Raw genomic sequence first — 21,527 nt, forward strand, 5'->3', positions numbered from 1 at the left:
AATTATAATGATTGTTTCTGAAAAGAAGCTTTTGCAGAGAAGACAATAACAGATTGGTGGCCTCCCTTGGTATCAACAAACTGTTTAGGAGATACAAGTGTCTCAGAGGGTGGGAATTAGCTAAATGTCTTTGCAGCTGATTGCAATTATTTAACATTGCAAAGGAATTTGTGATATCTTCATGGCTGGGAAGTAAATTTAATGTTTGAGAAAATTAAAAGGGTTGTACTCACAAAGAACAAAGTGGGAAACAGGCAAATTCACGAAACACAGAAAAATGTTTTCTCTATTAAAAAAAATAAGAGAAAGGAGTACAAAAGATTATGGCAGAGACAAAGAAACTTGTATCTTAAGAGGATGCAGAGGAACTTCACAATAAGCTGTTTCAAAAGTAAATTATTCCCAGTATGCTATTCAGTGGTCTGTTATTTAGCAGTAGCTCTACATTTTGAACCATATTGTAAATTTCCCGTATTTCCCACTTTTCACAGATGCAAAACAGAACATTTTTTCTGAAGTATGCAGAGGAGACCAACTATGCTAGGATATGCTGGGAATGAAAGATGTACTTGAGAGGCAAAGGATTGAAAACTGAATTTTATTAGAGGTTGATGATATTCTCAACTGGATTCAATTCCTTAACCATAGACACGTTAAGATTCTCCTTGCATACAAGAGTCAATTGAACAATCCTCCTGCTTACGAGGTTTTGGAAACATGTAAGTAAACAAGAGAAGATTGCTAGAAATAGAAATATTCCCTTTGAATTCCCACTGCAAAGAGGTCAAAGGAGAAATGGGAGAAACATGCATTATTATAACCTGCCCTACACAGTGAGAGACCAGGGGCAGAAGAGTTAGTCAGAGGTGTTTAAGGGTACATTGCTAGAAGGAAACCTTTGAAACTGATGCCAAGGGGAATGGATTGGTTCAAACCCCTTAATACTCCTTGTTTCAAGTTAGGCTTATCTTAGTATTATATTCCTCTTCAGTTCACCAATTGGTTGGATCTTGATCTGTACAGATCTTACACACATGGTGCATCCATGCATAAAGAGGTATTCTTAATGTGCTTTAGGATATGGAAGTGTTTGTTTGGTTTTGGTTTTTTTGAGTGTAAGTAAGTATATTTTTACTAAATTCAAGGCATGGTAGTAAGCAAAGACTTAATAAGCAAAGGTCTAAATGAGCAAGGAGCAGGGAAGAGAAATTTAATCTTATCAGACAGATTGCTTGTACGTACAGTAAATGTCATAAAATAAGTTGGCAGCAAATAAAATAGTGGTAGGTTTTTTTTTTTTGCATTTTCTGCAAATATTCAGCTCTATCTCAGCAGTACATAACATGAAATGTTACACTTTGAGGGTAGATATAGAAGGCCTCACACACTGTGACAAGCCTGCAAACTTAGATAATATTTTATTACCAACCCTCTGTAGTGTTTTAGTAGCTGAGTTGAAAGGGGAACTAGTTTTGCCTCCTGACAATCTGGGGTGAAGATATGGAAGATATGGATCTTGGTACAGGCACAAGTACAATCAAAACACTTCTGTCAGTGCAGTATGTGACATACATATCTTCTATCCAGAAAACAGTTGGTAAATTGACAAGCTAAATTGACAAGCCTCCCAAGACAAGTAAGCCCCTGTTATCACATTAGTGGGCTTTGTCAGTCAGTCCATTGTGACTTTTGAATTTGTTGGATTGCTCCAGCTGGGTGTTAACATGAAGGAATATTAGAAATACTAAATTTCTGCAACTTTCCCAAAAGATATGGATGTTTGAGATCTGAAGAAAATTCTGAAGTGTGAGTGCAGCTATGTTGCTAGACACCAGAGAATTCATACAAAACCAGGATATTATAAGTGTATCAGCCTCTTCAAAAGCTTTGATGAATGCTCATAACATCAAAAAGAGGAAATTCCATCATGATGCATATATCTGGGTGGAAATCAGATTTCATAAATTTCACTGCTCACAGAGAAATCTGACAAGAGATGCTCTGTGACACAAGGAAAAATAATGGTGGGGTGTGGAAGACCATATATGAACAAGCTTATTGACAGTGGTGTATTTGTGTTTTTTTAAATTTTCCTAGGGTTTTCCCATGGCTGAAGGTTTGAAAAAATATTTTGTTTTATAGATTATTATGTATGATTGCATGCTTGACTCCCAAAGACTAATGCTTACTTTGAAAAAGTCTGTCAAATTTTACTCTTGCATTATTTAAGAGGTATCTCCATGGGCAACTTCAAGGTAACTGCACTTGAGCAAAGTGGTTCCTCATAGACAGAACTCTAAAGTGATGGCTCTTTGAAAATTTTTCACTGGACCACTGTTCAGTGTTGGATTGCCTGGAGGTTTGTGTCCATCAGAAACTGCTGTGCCCTGAGCTCCTTTCAACAGTAGGTGGTCCTGTTCCTAAAATATTTCCTGGGTTTCTGCACTGGGCACTGTCAGAAAGAGGATATGTTGCAGAAGAATGTACAAGGAGGGTGTTTATCTTCATATTTAAACACCTAATGGTAGCTCTATATCTGAATTGGTTTTAAGCTCCTATTACACCCAGGAAAATCGAGGGCTCATCTCAGTTGTCCACAGGTTCTGTGGCGTAACTGCAAGGCCACAAAACAAGTCTCACAGATATACTAAGATGCTTCATGTTTCACTTACCCACTACATGTGAGCTACTGAGTTGGGCCCCTGGTTGATGTTGTGAGTGGAGTCCAGAGAAGTCTTTTTCTTAGCTTAAAGCAGACACTTGTATTTGGTCAGCAAATCCTCTTGCTCATCACTGACCTTACTGGGAGCTCAGCTATCTGTCTTATATGTGAGCAGCAAATGGACAGATTCAAACATCATTTTACTGCTTAAGACACTCTAGAGAATGAGAGACATACACACACATGACATGAGACCTACTGGAGGGTCTCCTTTGCAGCACAGGCAGGGGACAGGGAGGACACATCTCTGCACAGACTGACATCCACTGCTGCCTTGCCTTCAGCTTCAGGCATCTGAATGGGGGGCTGATTTCCACTCCCTTACATACATGTATCTGTATAAACATATTTATATATAGCATATATTTATATAGAGCACAGATCTCAATCTGCTATATCAAGGGCTAAAACATTAACTGCTCCCTGAGAGGCTGCTCTAAGCAGAAAAGATTGTTTATATTGCCCCTTTAATTCTTATAAATTTGTTAACTTCCTAAGTTAAACTGCATCACCCAAATGTACAAATAATTGGCAATGGGGATTTCTAGACTTTAAAAGAGAAGACTACCTCAATCAAAAAAGGTTCTGTTTGTTGAACCTCTCATTCTTAACAAATTTATACTACTGTCCTCAGCTGAATCTTAACCTATTTTCAGGCACTGAAAGACTGTTAAAATCTTTAGATGAAACTATATTTGCAGTTGATGAGTTGCCAGGAAGTGAAGGTAGATAGGTTTGGCAAGAAGGATGCCAGGCATGGAGGCTTGTGAAGATGACAGTACAGGCAGAAAGAACTGACTGTAGAAGGCAGAAATTTTGGACATATTCTTTTTTAATTTGCGTTCTGTCCCTATTCTGATTGTAAGTTTGGCTGAGTGCTGTAAAGATGGGCTCAAAAAACATGAAAAGAAGGAAAAAGAAATCAGCACAGAAAATGCGACTTCTTGAAGAGAAATCTGACTTTTACTCAGACCTTATTTTTTAATTACCTTTCTAAAGATTTGGAGTTTCTTTTTTTTCTAAAGGTTTTGACGTATTCTATACTTTCAAATATTTTTGATAATCTGCACTCATCTCCTCATGGTAGGAAACTGCTTTCATTTCTAGCATGAGTTTCAAACAAGAAATATGAAAATGTCAGCAAATAATAACAGAAAAGTACTTAATATTTCTGAATCTGTAACACTTCAAGTTTAGGTCAAGTTTGGGTCACCACCTATCTTTAAAATAAATCTGTATTTGTTATCACGAAAATTCTCTGGATTTCTGCAAACTACTAAACCAGAGGATTAGATTAATAGCTGGGAAAACTCATTCTCAATAACACTTCCTTCCAGGAACCTATCTGTAAGCATCCTGATAGTCAGATTTTTTCTTTATGTTGCTAATAAAAAATGGCTCATCATTTTGCGCAGGTCAAGAAACTGTCGTGTTTCCCCATATTTTGGCATTTGTCTTCAGCTATGGAATCTGATGATTTAGAATTTGTTACAAGGTGATGGATGCATATTGCAGAACACATTGCCTACCTCAGTATTGAAATTGCTAGCAGCTCTGTTGGATGGCACAGGCATACCAGCTTCTGCAGTATTTCCTTAGTAATTGTCACAGGTTTTTCTACTCATCCACCCACCTTAGCTCTGATGCATATAAACACAGACAGTTTGGGTTTATTGCCAAGACATAATGGCATTTATGTGCAGCTTTTTTGAACTTGAAAACAGCCAGCAACCTCCTTAAAACTCAAGAACAAAACTTCTGTAAATTCTTATCTCCATCTCATATGCAATTAGTCAGCTCCACCCTTACAGTGCACCTGTGCTACATGTTGTTTTCATGTGCCCAAATGGTTATATGAAAGACTGAATATGCATATATCAATTTTATCCATAAAATGAAATATCCCCTACACAGCCTCTCCCATTCATCCGTCTATTCATATGTCAGAAGATTCTAACTAATCAGATGCCACTGGGAAAAAAAATACTCAGCTACCCACTCAGGCAGCTAGCAGTGGAAAGAAACAACATTTTGCCCTCACGTTCCACTTCAAGAATGTGTACTTTAAGCCCAACAAAGCATCTCTGCAACGCCTCCTCCATACTCATTACTAGCTAGACTGTCATTAATCACAACATTCAAAAAAGACATTTAGTTCATAAACTTCTGTGGGAGACATTTTCAAAACAAAAATGATGCTTGAATCTCAACAGACAAAGACTATCCCACGAGAGACTGTGACTGGTATCTTGTAAAGTTACTGGAGAAAGAGGTTTAGATTAGCAAACTACCAGGCATCATGCAATGCTTATAAAATCTTTCTTTCTCCCTCCTCTTGATCAATATAATTCCCAGTTCAGTTACTATGGGAAAATTTGAAGGACAATTAAAAACATGTCAGGTTTAACATTTATGTAAAGCCCATTGTGTAGGCATGCTGGGCCTACAACCTGTACATGTTCCCTGGTCTTCTCCAGCAGGGCCCACTGTTACCAGGAGGAAGTACAACTCTGACACAGGAGCTTTCCCACATACACCATTGGGCTGTGTGGCAATGCAGGAGTGGGAAAATGATATCACATGAGACTTGGAAAGAAAACAATGGGCCAAAGCTGCCTAAATGTTCTGCACACATTAAGGTAGACTGAGTCTGTAGCTGGGTTACAAGTGCAGCTCCAAAGCAGAACATTGGCTTCATCTCAGGACCCTGGGACTCCTCAGAAGGCAATTTCAAGAAGTCCAAACATACTGAGAGACATTAAAGGAGCAGAGTGGGTGATGTGGCCGCATGTAGGGAATCTCCCAGGAGATAGGAGCTCTGTCAGGTCTGATAGGAGCTCTGTCAGAAGAGCAGCATCTATGCTGCCAGCATTTCAGAAATGACTCTTCAGGCTCTGTGCTACTTTCATGCTGCTTCCTGACTTTTCACTTTTAGACTTTGTTTCTGGGAATGCTGCCAGCCAGAAGGCACTTTGCCGCCAATCTCTCTAGCCTTGTTGTCAGTATCCCTTCCCAGATAGCTTAGGTGAGTGCTTGAACATCCACAGAGGAGTCTGTTCCACTGGCCTAGAAACTATACTGTACAGCATCCTTGACACTTCCTCACACAGGACCATTCCCTCATCCTGCTGTTCTCTTACAGTCTTTCATTCTCTCCAGAACTACTTAGAAACTGATTAAAAAAAAAATAAAAAAAAAAATCAGATGTTGAGACATATTTTGGCATAAGATCAGTCACTGTTATTTTTTTTTCTGATGAGAATTGCATCAGTAGATTCAAGCAAAAGACAACTTGTATGCTTGTCCTCTTCTTTTCTACCTTCCCACACTCCAAATAATTATCAATCAGATATGAGTCAAGATTGATGAAATATAACTTTAGCCTTTGACAGTAAAACAATGCCCTTTCTCTCCCTACCTCCCAAAAAGTCCCACAATAGCAAGCTTTCCTACCAATCACCTGATAACTCTTCCAGTCCAAGAGTTCACAATGGCTGCTAGCACACTGAATAGCACATAAATACCACAGCATTCCTGAATTCACATCTGACACCACCAGATGTCAGAGCTGCCATCTTCTTACACATGAATTCACCCATCTCTTCCAGATGCCATTCCTTATAACAGCACAAAACCACAACTTGCTGTGGTTACTCCTGCCACAAAATGTTTGTCTCCTTCCTTTCAGTTCTTTCCCTACAGCTAAAGGCTAGAACATACCACACTTAATGTCTACCATGGCCATGGAGAATCCTAGAGGCCCCTACATACTGATGAGGAAGGGTTGCTCACAGTCTGTCTGAAGAGAAAACAGTAGCCTAACTGCTGAATCTTCCAATCCTTCAGAAATGCCTCTATATTTAAAATTTCAGAGGTTTGGGTTTTTGTCTCTTTTAATAAATATTTTTACCCAAATATTTAGACGACAGATAGAAGTCACCCTTTCTTGGGCCTTTGCAAAATTGCCAGAAAAATCCATGAAACCCAACAAAAAAACGTTGTATATGCCATGGACTTCCATTTTCAGAGGCTGACACATTGACAAGCAGAAGCCTGGCTTCCTGGCTTGACTTTGGCAGAGTAAGTAGAGGCAGGGCTTTTGCATAAAGTAGTTTATGATGTGACTTTACTGCTTGTCCTGGGAGATCAAAAGGTATCTGAGTGTTGCAGCATGTGGATACGGTTTATTTTCAGCTTCCTACTTCCAGCACTATGCCAGTGATTTCTACTTTTCTTTACATGTGATCCAGGCACATATTACAGTGATCACATCCTCTATGTCCCAAAGTTCTCCTTCCTCTAGCAATTCTCTTGTATTTGCAAGTGCCAGTCTGGCATTAGCTCAGTATTTGGTTCACACATCTGCACATCTATCCCTAGAGTGTCCACCCAATAAAAATACCCTCAAGTATCAGAAGACTGATACAATAGTGAACAGAAGGCATAAAAGCACTGTCATGTGCTTTTTTCTGCTAGTCAGACAATGCTGTAAGCACTGCAGTCAGGTTTCCAAGCCCTAAAGCAAGTCTGTCAGCTAATACAATGCTGCATGGATTCAAGTTTAGTAACTGAGATTTCAGCTTCACTTATGTGATTTGCAGCATCCTCAGAAGGCAGCTACACCTCTCCTTCAGTCTTCCCTGAATATACACAAATATCTAGATGGTCAACCCCCCAGCTAATGATCAGGGCCTGATCTAAGCAGTAGAGCACACTGTGATTTAGATAAAGGTATTAATTTTTTATGCTGCCTAACCCCCAGCCCATCTGTGGATGCTACATGCAATTTAACAAGACAAAAATGTTTTCTGCAGATACTAAATTTAAAAGAACAACTTTTCCCCCCCCTCTTAATTTGGCATTCAGCTATCCATCAGGGTAAGCAACAAGTGACTTGGCAGATAATTCAGGACATATGGCTTTGAAGAATGGTAATTTAAAAGTACTTGGACAAGTTTCCTAAACTCATTCACATTAATTTGTGCTATTCTCTTTTACTTGTGCTCTAGCAGCTGGTACAGCTAAAAAAGTATAGAAAATATAAAGAATATAATGCAAGTGCCAAAAAAACCCCTTCTTCTGAGTTGGATTAATGTATAGTGCAAAAACCTCTCTCAAAAACTGAGAAACAGAAGTTCAAAGACAATTGAGAACTGTTAAACCAACATGCCTCATCTGTAGTCACCAGGTGGCACCAGATGTATCCATATATTGGTAATTAGGTTAAAACCATTGTAACCCATGTGGTCTTAGAAATGCTGAGCCCATCAGATATGGCTATTAGGTAGAGCCCCACAGCTGAATGATCAATAGACTAGAGAGTTTAGATCTAATTTTAACAAGATCTGAACATTGTTTTATAGTTTGAGGATTGTGGGGGTTTTTGTGAGGATTGTTTGTTTGTTTTACTGGGGTTTTGTTATTGGAGTGTTTTTTTTTTTTTTCTTTTTTTTTTTTGTCTGTTTTGTTTTGGTGTGGTTTTTTGTTTCTTTTAGGAGAAAGTGTAAATTAAGATCAGTGGCATCTCCTAATTTGGAGAAGTTGGTTATAAAACTTTTCCAAAAATGCAAAACCACATTACTTTAATTAAATGAATTGATTCCTGGTCAGAATTAACATATTGTTACATTTTTCCCCTTTTCTTTTGCAACACTTAAAATGTTTAAAGCATTACATTTTGGAGGATAACCAGTTCTTTTAAAAATACATTTCAGCAGTCCTGAAGAATTGTAGCTTTCTGTTGATACAAGAGGACATTTTCTTCTAGCTCTCTGACATTAACAATGAGAACTTGAATTATATAAGAAATTCTATGCTTAAAAATTATTTCGTTTTACAAATATAGCTACAATATTGTATGAGGTGAAGCCAAAATTAGCTATGCATCATACATAGGATATTATCTCATGAATATAAAAAAAATAGTGAGAGCTAATTCATTTACTTGTGAATCATATCAGTTTTTTTCCAGAAATTCAATGTTCATAACTTTTACCACTAATTAAATACTTGGGAAACTGTTTCTTGTGCTTGGAAGTATGTAGCAAGGTGTTTTTCTTTCTATTATTAACTGTCTTCTGTAGAAATAAAACTTTTCATCAGGGACCAAGGGAAAAAAAAAAAAAAAAAAAAAAAAAAAAGCAAGAAAGGGTCGACCTCACTAAATCGATGGCAAAACTCCCACTAACTTCAAGGGGCCAGGATTTTACTACACATGACCAGATTTATTCAAAGAAAGAAAACCAAACAGTCAAAGATATCATGTTACTAAAAGCACAGTCTGAAAATAAATCATTGTCTAAACAATATATCAAATATTTACAAATACCAGCAATCAAAAAGTAGAATTGTAGTTGGAAATAGTTTCAAAAGAAACTTGAAGGGGGAAAACAACTTGAAGGAAGAAAAAAGTATATAATAAAAGTAGATAATTCTGAGTATTCAGATTTTATCTCTTTATCACATTGGAATGATTTTTCAGCCAGAAGGTACTTTTTTATTATACTACATTCATTGTGGCATTACTGCAAAAATGCCATTGGCATTTACATTCTCTTCAGCATGCCATGTTCCTAAAAATGAACCAGTGTGATTATCAGTGTACTATTACACACTTGACACCCATAGAAGCTTAACTATTGTTGGGATCCCCAGTGCATACAACAGAGAATGTGCGTAAGCAACCTATTAGTTAAAAAGCCATTTTATAAGCACTGGCTTGCAAGCAGCGCTTGCAGTGGCAATGGGCAAACGTAGCCTTCTACAAACAAAAAAGGAGTTGTCTCTGTTCAAATGATTCTTCACACTTTACAGTAAGACCCCAAGTGCAACCAGGGAAACGAAGAAAGCATAGCAGGAGCAGCACTCTTCACACCAGCCAGCAGTGGACTCTGGCACTGAAACAACACGCTTAAGCTTCAGTACAGAGAAGGATCCTCTAGACTGGAGCAAAGCAGTTTGTGGATAATTTAACATAGTAGTATTCACACAAAAAGTAAGCTTATCTTTTGTCTGCTACAGCATGAAGATTGCCTAATACAAGTTTTACTGTTTGTATTCAATTATTTTCATTACAGCAGCTGTGGCACATACAAAAAAGTAGTCCTGAAAGTCTGAAGAACAGTCTGAAATTTAGGCAGCTATTGTAAGGTGAATTTGTAGGCTCCCAAGGCCAAAAAGTGATGTATGATGTCTTAAAACAAGTAACTGATAAAGATAGCAGGAGGAGCTCTCCAGGGATCTCCCTTTTTCTCCATTGCTACAGGGAGTCCAGGAAGCCAGACCAGAGACGAGACCCACCTTTGGATGGCTACCATCAAATGCCTTGAACTCTGCCCTGCAAATGGCAACTTCCACTATAGAGGCTGCATAATGGAGACACAGGGGTTTTAACTGGTTTGGGATGGGGCTGTGCACTGATCTTTCAGTGTACTGGTACACTGCACTGAGAAATTCCTATGCACTGTATTCTCATCTGCACTACCAGTTGAGGAATCATGAAATGAGACAAACATCATGTGAATATAGTTTTCTTCCCATTCTCTGACATAAATCTGTTGTCATTTTACAGGAGCTATGCTTTTACTATCTAGAAGAGAAGGCAGGCACGCATATTTGCAGGAAGATCTAGTATATTTCTTTCTTTCCATAACAAAGAAGCATAGAATTCATGTTATTTTATCAGCAAAAATTATACTTTTTACCTATTATCTGCAATTCTATCCATGGCACATTATACTGTACATTATACTGTAATTAAAGTATATTACATGCATTATCTGTAAAAGAGCTGTAATAATTTCAACATACTATTCATTGAAATACAGTAATAGAATAACTATAACACACAAAAGTTGAAATTGATGAAAATAGAGTACAATAGTATAACTACTTTTAAAGTTTTTCTTCCTAGAAGAGTCCTAGGAATATCAGAATTTATGGGCTATGTCATCCTGTCTCCACTACTTTCTTAAAATGAAAAAGATTTGCAAGAGGCTACTTTCCAGAGATGTCTCAAAGCAGGTAAAGGGAAAACAGAGTAGGTATCAGATCATGAATGAGACTATATTTTTTGAAATTAATGATTTTTTCCTTTGAAAGAAGACAGGGAGAAAGGGAGGGAAGTTTGGACCGTTTTAAGTTGTACTTCATAGGATAGATCAACTGGGTCATGTCCACCAGTTTTGCCTTTCTGAGTTGGGATATGATGACATCTACATGGATGGGTTAAAACATTCATTGACTTTTATGGGAGTTTCCTAAATAATTCAAATGGACTACATATTAACACTACTATTCTCTTTTGAAAGATTTGTTTCTTTGAATGATTAAAGATTTCCCAGCCATATCTGCAAGTATAATGCTATAATTATACAGAGGGGAGTTATAGGAAAGACAAAGAGAGACTTTAAACCAAGGCCTGTGGTGACAGGAAAAGAGGCAATAATTTTAAACTGAAAGAGGGTAGGTTTAGAATGGACAGAAGGAAGACTTTTTTTTTACAATTAGGGTTGTGAGACTCAGGATCAGGCTGCCCAGAGAAGTTCATGGTGTCTTATCCCTGGAAGTGTTCAAAGTCAGGTTGGATGGGGCTTTGAGCAACCTTCTTTAAGGAACAAGGTTGCTCATGGCAGGATGTTGGAACTAGACTTGAAGGTCCTTCTGACTCAAAATAATTTCCGACTGTATGATGTATAAACATGGTTGAATACAGTGTATTCAGCATCAGAGTAATTGATTTTGTGATTTTAAGTACTGTGTGCAAGGATGATGTTTTGTTTTAGTTTTCTTACCCCCCTTTGCACAATTCTTCTCTTTACATTAGACCAGATTAAAAACTCAGTAAATCCTGCACATACCTGCTTCTCTCCACTGGGCTTCTTGTGATTTAACAGCAGCTCCACGGCCCCAACCACCTCCTTCCGTATGGCATGCAAGAGAGCATCTCCCACATACACGTTAAAACTTAAGAGCAGCTCAATGAGCTCAAGGTTCTCATTTTCAATTGCAATAAGGAGTGCAGTTCTTCCCAGGGGATCAATGCAGTTAATATTGATCTTGAAATAAATTTCTGCCTCCTCCAAAGCTTTCTTTACACTGGCATAATCTCCTTTCTCCACGGCATTCAGATAGGCTTTCTCTGAATGAGACAGTTCGGATTCTGCCCGTACAATGCGAAGAGGGATACGATCTCTGTAGGGAGCATTGATGCTTCTTTTGTAGTAGAACTGGGCCATATTTTATGCCATTCTAATGCTTTGTCTCTGCAACATGAAAATAAAGATAAAATCAGTAACTGAGCTTGGGGGTATGGTGCACCAAATTAATATTTGCAATATGTAAATATTTAGAACTCATACTAGAAAGTGGTGTTGAAACATTTTTTATCAAAAGAACATGTAAGCAAAAGTGGAAGCCAAAACACTGCTTATTTGTAACTTACCAAGTAAAAGCATATCTGTCAGAATACCATTTGCTTATATGCTTTTTTAAAATCTGTGGCAAACAACAAATTATGTGACACAACATAGTTTACCACCAGAAGTGTTGCTCCACTTCATCCTAAATTTCTTCATTCAGTTCTGCAAGGACTTAAAGAACACAGTTGCCTGTCTCAAACACTGTAAAGTCCACAGAAAGACTTTGCCATGGGAAAGCACAGAAGGGAGCAACAGGATGACAACCGCCCCAGGTCTGACAGAGGAGAGATCTGGTTAGCACATCCTGCTAGGTGCATCCGGACAAAAAATTCCCACTGCAGCAAACTATGTAGAGAAGCAACTGCTCATACACATATCACTGGTCAAACAAAGATCACCCCAAGTTATGGGAAAGATGGTATCTGCCACCACCAACGATCACCAAAGCCTCTCTCTACCCCTCAAATATGCCTCTGTGGATAACTTGAACCTGGGCTGTAAGATAAACCACTCCTGCAGGGACTTGAGATAAGTTAAAGGTGGTGCTATTGTCCAAGTGCTGTCTCAGACCTAGGGGGAGGTTAACAAAGCCTGGGGAGAAGAATAGATCACTGATAATGGACATAAAGAATGTAGAATTTATGGGCCACAAGGAAAGGCAATTCAAAAACTGTGCTGAAATCAACTCCAACTGGGTAAAAGGTAATTCCAATAGAGAGATCTTCTCTGACATCCTATGTGTTGCTTGATGATTGTGTGTGGACAACTAAATACAGCTTTTACATCTTTCTAGTGCTGCTCAAATACCCTGACTTATCTGTGGCAGGCACAGACTGCACAGTTCAGTGGTGAGCTTCCCTACTAAGATTTTGATTCAATCTCATATGCTATTACAAAAACATTCACATAAAATGTTTTTCCAACCAGAGCTTACTAACTTATAAATCAAAACTCAGAACCTAAAAGGAAAAACAAATCCATAGGAGATAAAGTTCCAAGGACTGGTAGGTAATAGTCACAGTCTTAATTCTGAACTACTCAGTTCTAAACTAGAATTAATATGGAAATATAGCAGATATAAAACAATGCTAAAGTCTTACTTATAGTAAAGCATATAATGTTTGTGCTTTTATTCTGTATACTGTATTAGAGGACTATGCAAAAAATATTCCTTCTAACAAAATTATTTTCTCTTGGTTCTATCTTCCACCTGGGAAAAAAAAAAACAAGGAAAAAAAGAAAAGGGAAAAGGGGAAAGAGGGAAGAGAAGGAAATTCACCTCAAAAAACAAGGTCCACAAAAAATATTTCCCTCTGCTGTTCAATTGGAGATTGAACACCTTATTAAAGAAAGAACTACAGCTTCTTGTCATTTTCTTAGCTGATAATGCAAGCTGCATTAACCCACTGTCTTTTCCTCCACTTTCTTCAGTCATTAAAACAAAATCTCTGTTGAGATTGTACAGCAAGCTATCATACATATTTTTATTATTGTGAGGTTCTCATTCATCAAAAAAACCACTTAACATAGTGAGGAACATAGTAATTAATCTGCTCCCCCTTTTCTTAAGCAGTGCAGTGAGAGATATGTACAAAGGCTGCTACTGAGTTGTTTTCTTTGTTTTCCAGAGCAGATCAACACGGCTTGACATAGGCAGGAAAAGGTAAAGAAGACATATGAGAAAGAACTCCCTTCCACATCCATATACAGGAGCTGAGGAATCGTCATCCTTTGCAAGATGTTTCCCAGTTCTCCCTACAGGATTTTATCAGTCTACAGTCTGGGCTACTAGAGGTTGCCCAGTCTGTGGATTATGTTCTGTTAATCTCACTCTAAGTAAAATAAAGTTCATATCCATTGCACAATTTTGTACCCCTGGAACAGATATCACACTGTTAATGCACTGTATTTTATCACTTTGCTTTTCTTTCTTTTGTTTCAAAACTGCAAGTTCAATTCAAGGAAGTGAAAATTTTTGTGTTCAGATCCAAATTAAGAAACACAAATATGGTTCACAAGAAGGTATCTGCAAGAAAGGTAGACTGCTGTATTCCATGGACAGCCACAGACACTTTGAGTTTCATACCCATGCTCCCAAACTCAAGCAGATTGGGTGCTGGATGTGGAAGGGCGTCCTGCCTGACTCCAGCTGCCACCTGACAAAGACTTAGGTTTTAACACAGGCTCTATTTCATATCTGTCAGGCAGATGTCAAGTTAACCCACAACAATGTACACACATTATTCAGTTTTTTACTATTTACAGAGCTTCCCAAGACCCCTGAAGAAAACTGAGGGACTGCAACTAGAGACTTAATGCTAAAGGCTTCTCTCTCTTGAAAGCACATGAATAAAAAGATCATTGTCTCCACATTTATTGTGAGGAAAACCATGCATTAACTTGTATCAATGAAACTGGGCATCAGAGATGTTTATTGCAGAAGAAGAGTACAGTCACCTAGAGATGGGATCTATCATGATTTTATGAGAATGATTTGGTGGTTTCTTGTTCCTTTGTTTTTATTTTAAGTCTGATGAAGATATTTTGTTGCTTCACTGTAAGCCATAAGGAAAATACTTGTTGGAACCTTTTTTGTTTACCTTTTCGCTGTCCCCCACTAATCTCTTTGTTGCCTGCACCAATTCCTGAAAATAATTACCCATAAATAAATACTCTTAACATGCAATTAGAAACTAGAGACTGATTGATGGTACAGTACAGTCTTGGAAGGTGATATAAACATCAAAGATAATGGTTCCATGGGTGCTTACAAAAAAACCCTGTTTATTTTATCTACAGGTAGATATTATTGTGTAACAACTGTTACTGTGCTATCAAATGTAAATATGTCATGCATATGACATTTACATGGAGCTGTAAGACCTAAAACAAGCCAGCAGCAGTACAGAAGTCTCCAATTGCTTTGAATGTCTCTGCAAGAAAAAGTCTAGAGAAAAAAGAGGTCAAATACACAGGGCCAGTGTGAGAAGAATGAAAGAAACAAATTATGGTATGAACTTATGAAAAGCGTAATTATAATTTCTACAGAGTCCATATACTTGACATATAATAAAAATACTTCAGAGAAGAAATTAAGACAAAATAACTTTATATGGTGCTTCCTGTCATGCCATGGAAATATCAGCAGCACCTGAATAGCAGAAATAGATAAAAAAAAGGAAATCATAATACTTTGACAGAAAAGTGATTCTTATGAGAAAACATTTTTTTCTTAACAGGCAGTGTTGTTTGCACCTGCTAGAGACCACTATATCAAATTATATGGGACTGTTTCTTTCATATGTTGTTTTTCAGGGAGGAACGGTAACATTCCATCTTCTTTGCAAACCTTTACCATTTCCACACTATCATTATTTAATAATTGCATACGTCTTAAGAAAAGCTGATGTTATTAATTTTGATAATTCTAAATAAATAATTGGATTCTTTTTTTCTGCTGCTGTATCATTGTGTATATGTACATATACATGCATATTATAATCACAGGGATACAGATATTTCCCCATCAAAGCTCAAGAAAAACTGCAATCAGATTTCCTTGGCATGTATTCAACCATATTTGCTTCCTCTACATATATGATCATATCCTTCCTATTTTTCCAGGGGACCCTGACTTGCATTTCCCTTGCTTGATGGCCCCCTACCCCAAAACAGTCATAGCCAGGCATGAGAGGAAAATTGGAGTGAGCCACCAGCAGGCATCAAGGGCCTTGGTGACAAGCCACTTGTCACTGCTCACAGACGTACTGCAAACCTTCCAGAAACACACAGAGACCCCAGTGAGGACACATCTCCTTCAGCAGATGGGCAGCGGGAGGGATACGGATATGCTTCTTAGTATCCACATGTGCAAATTCTGAAATCCTCATTAATACAAAGGTTCTAAATACACTTTATTTCCAACACTGACCACTGTTAGACTTACTATAGCATCATAGTATAGATAGATAGATAGATAGATAGATAGATAGAAAGATAGATAGATATAGCATTATCCTATATAGTTTCTTCTCTATTATCAAAAGCATACTTCTGATTTTGCTCATGAGTTTGTTTTGCAGTCTATTTGCATAAAAAAAAAAAAAAGAAAAAGTGAAACTTCACAAGTAACTATGGCATCACCCTGCTCAGAACCAGAACATTTATGACAAGTGAATAATGTGCTGATTTCCCTGTGATCTTCTGACACTATTTTATATGCATTTTTCATGGCAAAGGAAAGTTTCTGACATTTTCAAGGTTCATGAAAGTATGAAATTTTTCTTTCTAAAATAGATCTGTGACATACCAGCTTTAATCTGACACAGAACGCTATATGATACACAGTAAAAATGATGTTCAAAGAGAATTTTGGAAAATAAGACTAGCTCTGATAAATCCCAGCCCAAATGAAACAAAGTTCCTTCGCTGTCAGTCACCAGAACAAACTGTTTCATTTCAACAAGAACAAAAGAAATGCAGATAAGCCTTTGATTTCTGAATCCAGCATTAGTCCAGATACTGCCTTATAACCAAATGCCTAGACAGTAACTTGAACATGCTCTAGCACCGGGGTTAACTGGATAGGTTGTGTCCATAGTGTTGAACATACTTCATCCCAAAACAGGACAGCTGAATGAGAACTGTCTTCTGGGAATAATTTGGGGTTCATGCTAACTCCTACACTATGCCTGGAAAGTGTGTAGGAAGATGTAATTGTATTGAGCCAGGAATTGGGTTGATCCCAGGGACTGCTCAAACAACTTCAGCTGCAGGTGATGGAGTTTCACTGATGATGCCTGCCTTCTAGCACTGTTTATTTTACAACTGCTATAGCTGGCAATACAGTATGTGGGGTCCTCACCTGAAAGTAATTTTTCATTGTTAGAACTACAGTCAGTTTCATATTTGAAAGCTAACAATAGCAAAAGTAGCAATTTAAAATTTAAAACTGATTCACACATGCAGGACGTCCACTGAATAACTCAGTATGGTGTACGTTCCCTATAAGGTTGTTAATTTGGAAATGAGCTAAACCTCTTTGTTTTGCTCTGGTTTAAAATGCCCTATAATCAAAGTTTCAGTAAAGCAAAGAACATGACCTAGTATATAGCTGTAGTGGATGACGGGAAGCAGGCTGCCATGTCATTTGCTTACAGGTGTTCTGGATTCACAGTCAGGAAGGCAAGACATCAGCTACAAAGAACAACTTTGAGCATCCAAGGTACAATGGTTGTATGGTGGATTAAACACCACCAGCATTTTATATCAGCATCTTAAGAGATCAAGACCGAGGAAAGTCTGAGTCTGAGATGCTGAATGTGTAAATCTTTGATGAGGTGACACAGATTACTTTTATTTTTTTTTTTTTTTGTAAAAGATAGGATGCAATTTTATAGGGGGGGTTGGGGGGGGGTTAAAGCATGGTGCTTCATATATAGCATAAAGATGGTCTGTAAGTTTACTTAATGCCAAATAGGAAACTTCTACCTTCTACCTTTAGTTACACCAAATCTTAGTTGAGAATGACAGATTCTTATAACAGTGACCTTTAAAGTCTACAAGACTACTATCAGACTGGAGTTTGAGAAATATCAAAATATAAATAAAATACCATTGACAGACATTAGAAATTATTACCAGATCTTGAAGGGGTAGGATGATTTGGGGTCAAGCATACAATATTGCAAATCTGCATATTTTTTAAAAAAAGAGATATTAAAAAACTCAGTTCTTCAAATGCACCTAAAACTGAGCTTAATTTCATTTACCTTATGGGCAAAAATCTGATAGGTTGCCAATGAGAAAAAAAAAAAAAGAGCATCATTAGGTCACAGAAGTATCATTAGATGACAATATTAAATTAGTTCCTCTTCCCAGTTCATTTCAATGAGAAAAAGGCACTCTTCAGAAAAATACAAGATGCATGGTTACCTCTTGCTGATGGGTAGCAGTATGCAAATGTCCTCAGGAATCCGTGGGAATGACCTTGAAGCTTGAACTATTTGTTCTTGCCCAGAGGGAAATAGTGATGTGTTTAAACCTGCTACCAGAGCAAAGGAGAGAAAGACTGCTTTCCACTGACTGACATGAAATTGTTCTTTGAAATGATGGAGCATGAATGATGCAATTCCAGCCTACATGCAGTAGGCAGTCAGTTTAGGGTGGGAAGGACAGGGAAGGCAATAACACAGATAATGATCTTAATGAGTGACTGCAACATCCAGTTGAGTCGACCTTCCTGTCTCCTTGGCTGGTGTTATTCTCCTGGGTAAATTCAAGGAACTCTCCAAAATAGTTTTCAAGATAAAAGTACTTCAGTGTCATCTGGCTACACAGAAGGCTGCCTTCCAGCATTTCCAACAGTAGCACTGACCTAACGCTCTGTGGATGTGATCCTGCAGCAGCCACACAGCATGGCAACATTTCTCAGGGGACATGGAGAGTTGACTATCCCTGCTCATGGAAACGGTGGGTAGTCTTTCTCCAAATGAGAAGAGGATGGGAGAAGAAACCTGTACACAATCTGCTGAGAAAAGGGTTGGGCAGAAAGGGTCTGACTGAACAAGTTCACTTGAGGAGAAAAGGAGAGAGGATGCAGATTAGGTTGGGAAATACAGGAAAGGAGCATTATTTGTGGGAATTATACTGCAAGTAGCAGTGACTTTTCTAAGTTTCAGGGTATGTTTTCACACAGAACCACATGTCTTCCCATGCTTCCTATGATGAAGTACAAGGCAGCATGCACTTTGGCCAGAAAAGGGAGAGTTTGGGCAGACTGCCCAAATACTTTTAGTAAAGACTTGCTAATAAAAACACTCCTCTGTGGGTCTGTTTTCAGATGTACAAGCTAAGCCAGCCTGAGGATAAGTTAAAACACTTTTCAAGTATTTAGGGCCAATAGAGAGCCAGCTGTGAAGAGATTTGTGTTCATACATATATCATCACATGAGCATTTTAGTACTGGCTGCTGCCCTCCGAGTGGTATGTGTATTTTGTGGGGAGTCTTGAAAGAGACTGAACTTAAAAAAAACCCAAAAGCTGCCAATAAATAAAGACTAGTTAGGGAAAACTGTTCAAGTTTTGGAATTTATTGGCCTTTTTCCACCCACATCCTTAGTGGTTCTGCCCTCACACTGCTTAGAGACACTTGAGTTGGTGCATTTTAATAAGTTTACAAAAAGACTTCATGAAAATAAAATCAGGAAAATTTATTACCTAAGCTCACCTACCATAATAATCCAAAAACTCAAGTAAAAAGAATTATAATGTTCAATTAAATTGAAATCAAACTGACATCAAAGCAAATAATTTAAACTCAATTGCGAAGAATGTTCCACAATTTAGTTAGTTAGATAACACAAAATGTAGTTATACAAGTCTATAAGATCATCACCTATTGGTAATAAACCCCAACGAAAGAATTTAATTGAAATCAGTCAAATGTATAATTTGGTTGGTTAACTTGTCTAACAGTGAAACCTATTTACTATCTGGACCAAAGCCTGACAAAAATAATGTTTTTTTTTTTCCTCAAGAAGTTGTACGCTTATATGATGACTAACCCCTTCCTGCCCTTGTAGCAATAAAGACTTCAAAGTGACAAGCCCTATTTGCCAGAAGTCATAAAATGACAGTTTCATGTCACTCAGGACCTTTAAATGTATAGCACAGAACATGCCCTAATGAATAATTTGACAAGATATTATGTAAGGCTTCTAAAATCCAGAGTAACAGTTCTTTCCAGAAATCTGCCTGCATGGCCAAATTGTCATTTATAAATATGCCCAAATAACAATTCAGGATTAAAAGTCTCCTGTTAAATTGCAACAGGAGTGAAAAATAAAAATAGTAACAATATGAGAATTCTCATTGCTAGGGAGTGATGGCACCAGAAAGCTGTCATGTGGATTCCCTGGCTGACAAAAACATGTCTATTACAGTGCTCTGTCGATCTGTGACCCAGCAGCAATTACATGAGATTGGTAATAGCTCAAATACTTCGAGCACCCTTCAGGAAGTTTGTATATTCTTGTGTGGGAGAATGTCAAAAGAAGGTACATCACTGCATTACAACACAAAAACTTTAAAAATAGATCACCTGAAAATCTGAACAACAAATCTATCTCCTCAACACTTCCTTATGAACTGTTTTCTGAAGTATTATATAATGTCTCTTCTCCTCAAAAATGAATCCTCTCCCAAGCATATATTATTTCAGCATCTTATTCACAGAAAAAAATCCATTTGACTGATAAGAAAATAGGAAATAATTGATACAGAAAACTTTCACCATGAAAAATGAATCTTGCCAATACTTCCAACTTGCAGAAGATTAATTCTGCACTCTTTTAGACAAGGTTTTTACTCATCTACTTTAAAAAGTAATCATCCAGATTTATGTCTGAAAACAGTGAGTAAACAAATTCATTTTGAAGCACCTGTGTTATGCTTTCTTCATCTTAAGCCGGAGGGTACAAACTCATCTAAACACAAGCTAGCCTAACTTGGATTCTCATTGTAGGAATACCTCCTTGTCAAGACAACCAAATAAAAGCTGAAGAAAACAGCAAGCAACATTAACATTTCAGGAAAATCACAGCTGATTATCAGAAACCCTTTGAAACAATATTTTAACTGTCAAGAAGCTCAGATGTTATGAGAGATTCACAAACTTAAGGATTACTATAAATACCTCATCTGAACTCTGACATAAGACAGGTTGAGGGAAAATCAGCATGGCTTCCTAGTCCTGAAAAACCTGAACTGGAAAAGGCTTTCTGAGCCACCAAATCTAGCCTCTCACACAGGCAACTTCCACCAAAAATCTTACTCTGTAAAAATCAGCCTCCCTGTCAGAAGTAGCTGGGATCCCCCTGCTTGACCCACTGCTTCTGTGAGTGGTGGTGGACAGAGACTCATTTCTCCAGCATGACAATTGTGTCAGTCCTAAATAATGTTCAGCTGTTAAGGACTGCTGACAGGATTATCTTTCTTCCAGCATAGTTGGAGAAAAAGCTATCCCTCTTTAGACTTCAATTGGCCAGGCTGCACAAATATGTCTCCTTTACAACTCCAGCCTATTCCTTGCACATTGGTGCCGCCTGAAACACCCCAGGATGCCCTATCAGTCCCCAGTTGCTCTCCTGAAAAGGCACAGGTCCCCTGTAGCTCTTATGTCACTCTCCAAACCCCTGGTACCCTCAGGCATTTAACTAGAAATAGGTGTCGCCAAGCGGTCAGCTGAACTGAACCTTCAGACTCCTTCTGTGTTTGCACTACTCCTTTGCCACACCACTTTTTCTGAGTGACCAAGGTGTACTTGTTACTCCAATATAAACCTTCCTGCCTTGTATGATTTCAATAATTCTCTATCTCATGCTTGG

The 21,527-nt window shown here is 37.9% G+C and overlaps 1 protein-coding gene across 1 annotated transcript in view; it reads right to left on the bottom strand.

The window, feature by feature from the left end:
* Window positions 1-21,527, bottom strand: part of TRPC4 (transient receptor potential cation channel subfamily C member 4) — a 131,264-nt gene that overhangs the window by 70,018 nt on the left and 39,719 nt on the right. Inside the window, exon 2 of the mRNA XM_053970226.1 lies at window positions 11,581-11,985. Within this exon, the coding sequence (XP_053826201.1) occupies window positions 11,581-11,958 (378 nt within the window). The 5' untranslated portion in view covers window positions 11,959-11,985. The remainder of the gene's footprint in view (window positions 1-11,580; window positions 11,986-21,527) is intronic.

The sequence above is a fragment of the Vidua macroura genome, chromosome 2, assembly GCF_024509145.1.
Source record: "Vidua macroura isolate BioBank_ID:100142 chromosome 2, ASM2450914v1, whole genome shotgun sequence".
Taxonomy (NCBI): Eukaryota; Metazoa; Chordata; class Aves; order Passeriformes; family Viduidae; genus Vidua; species Vidua macroura.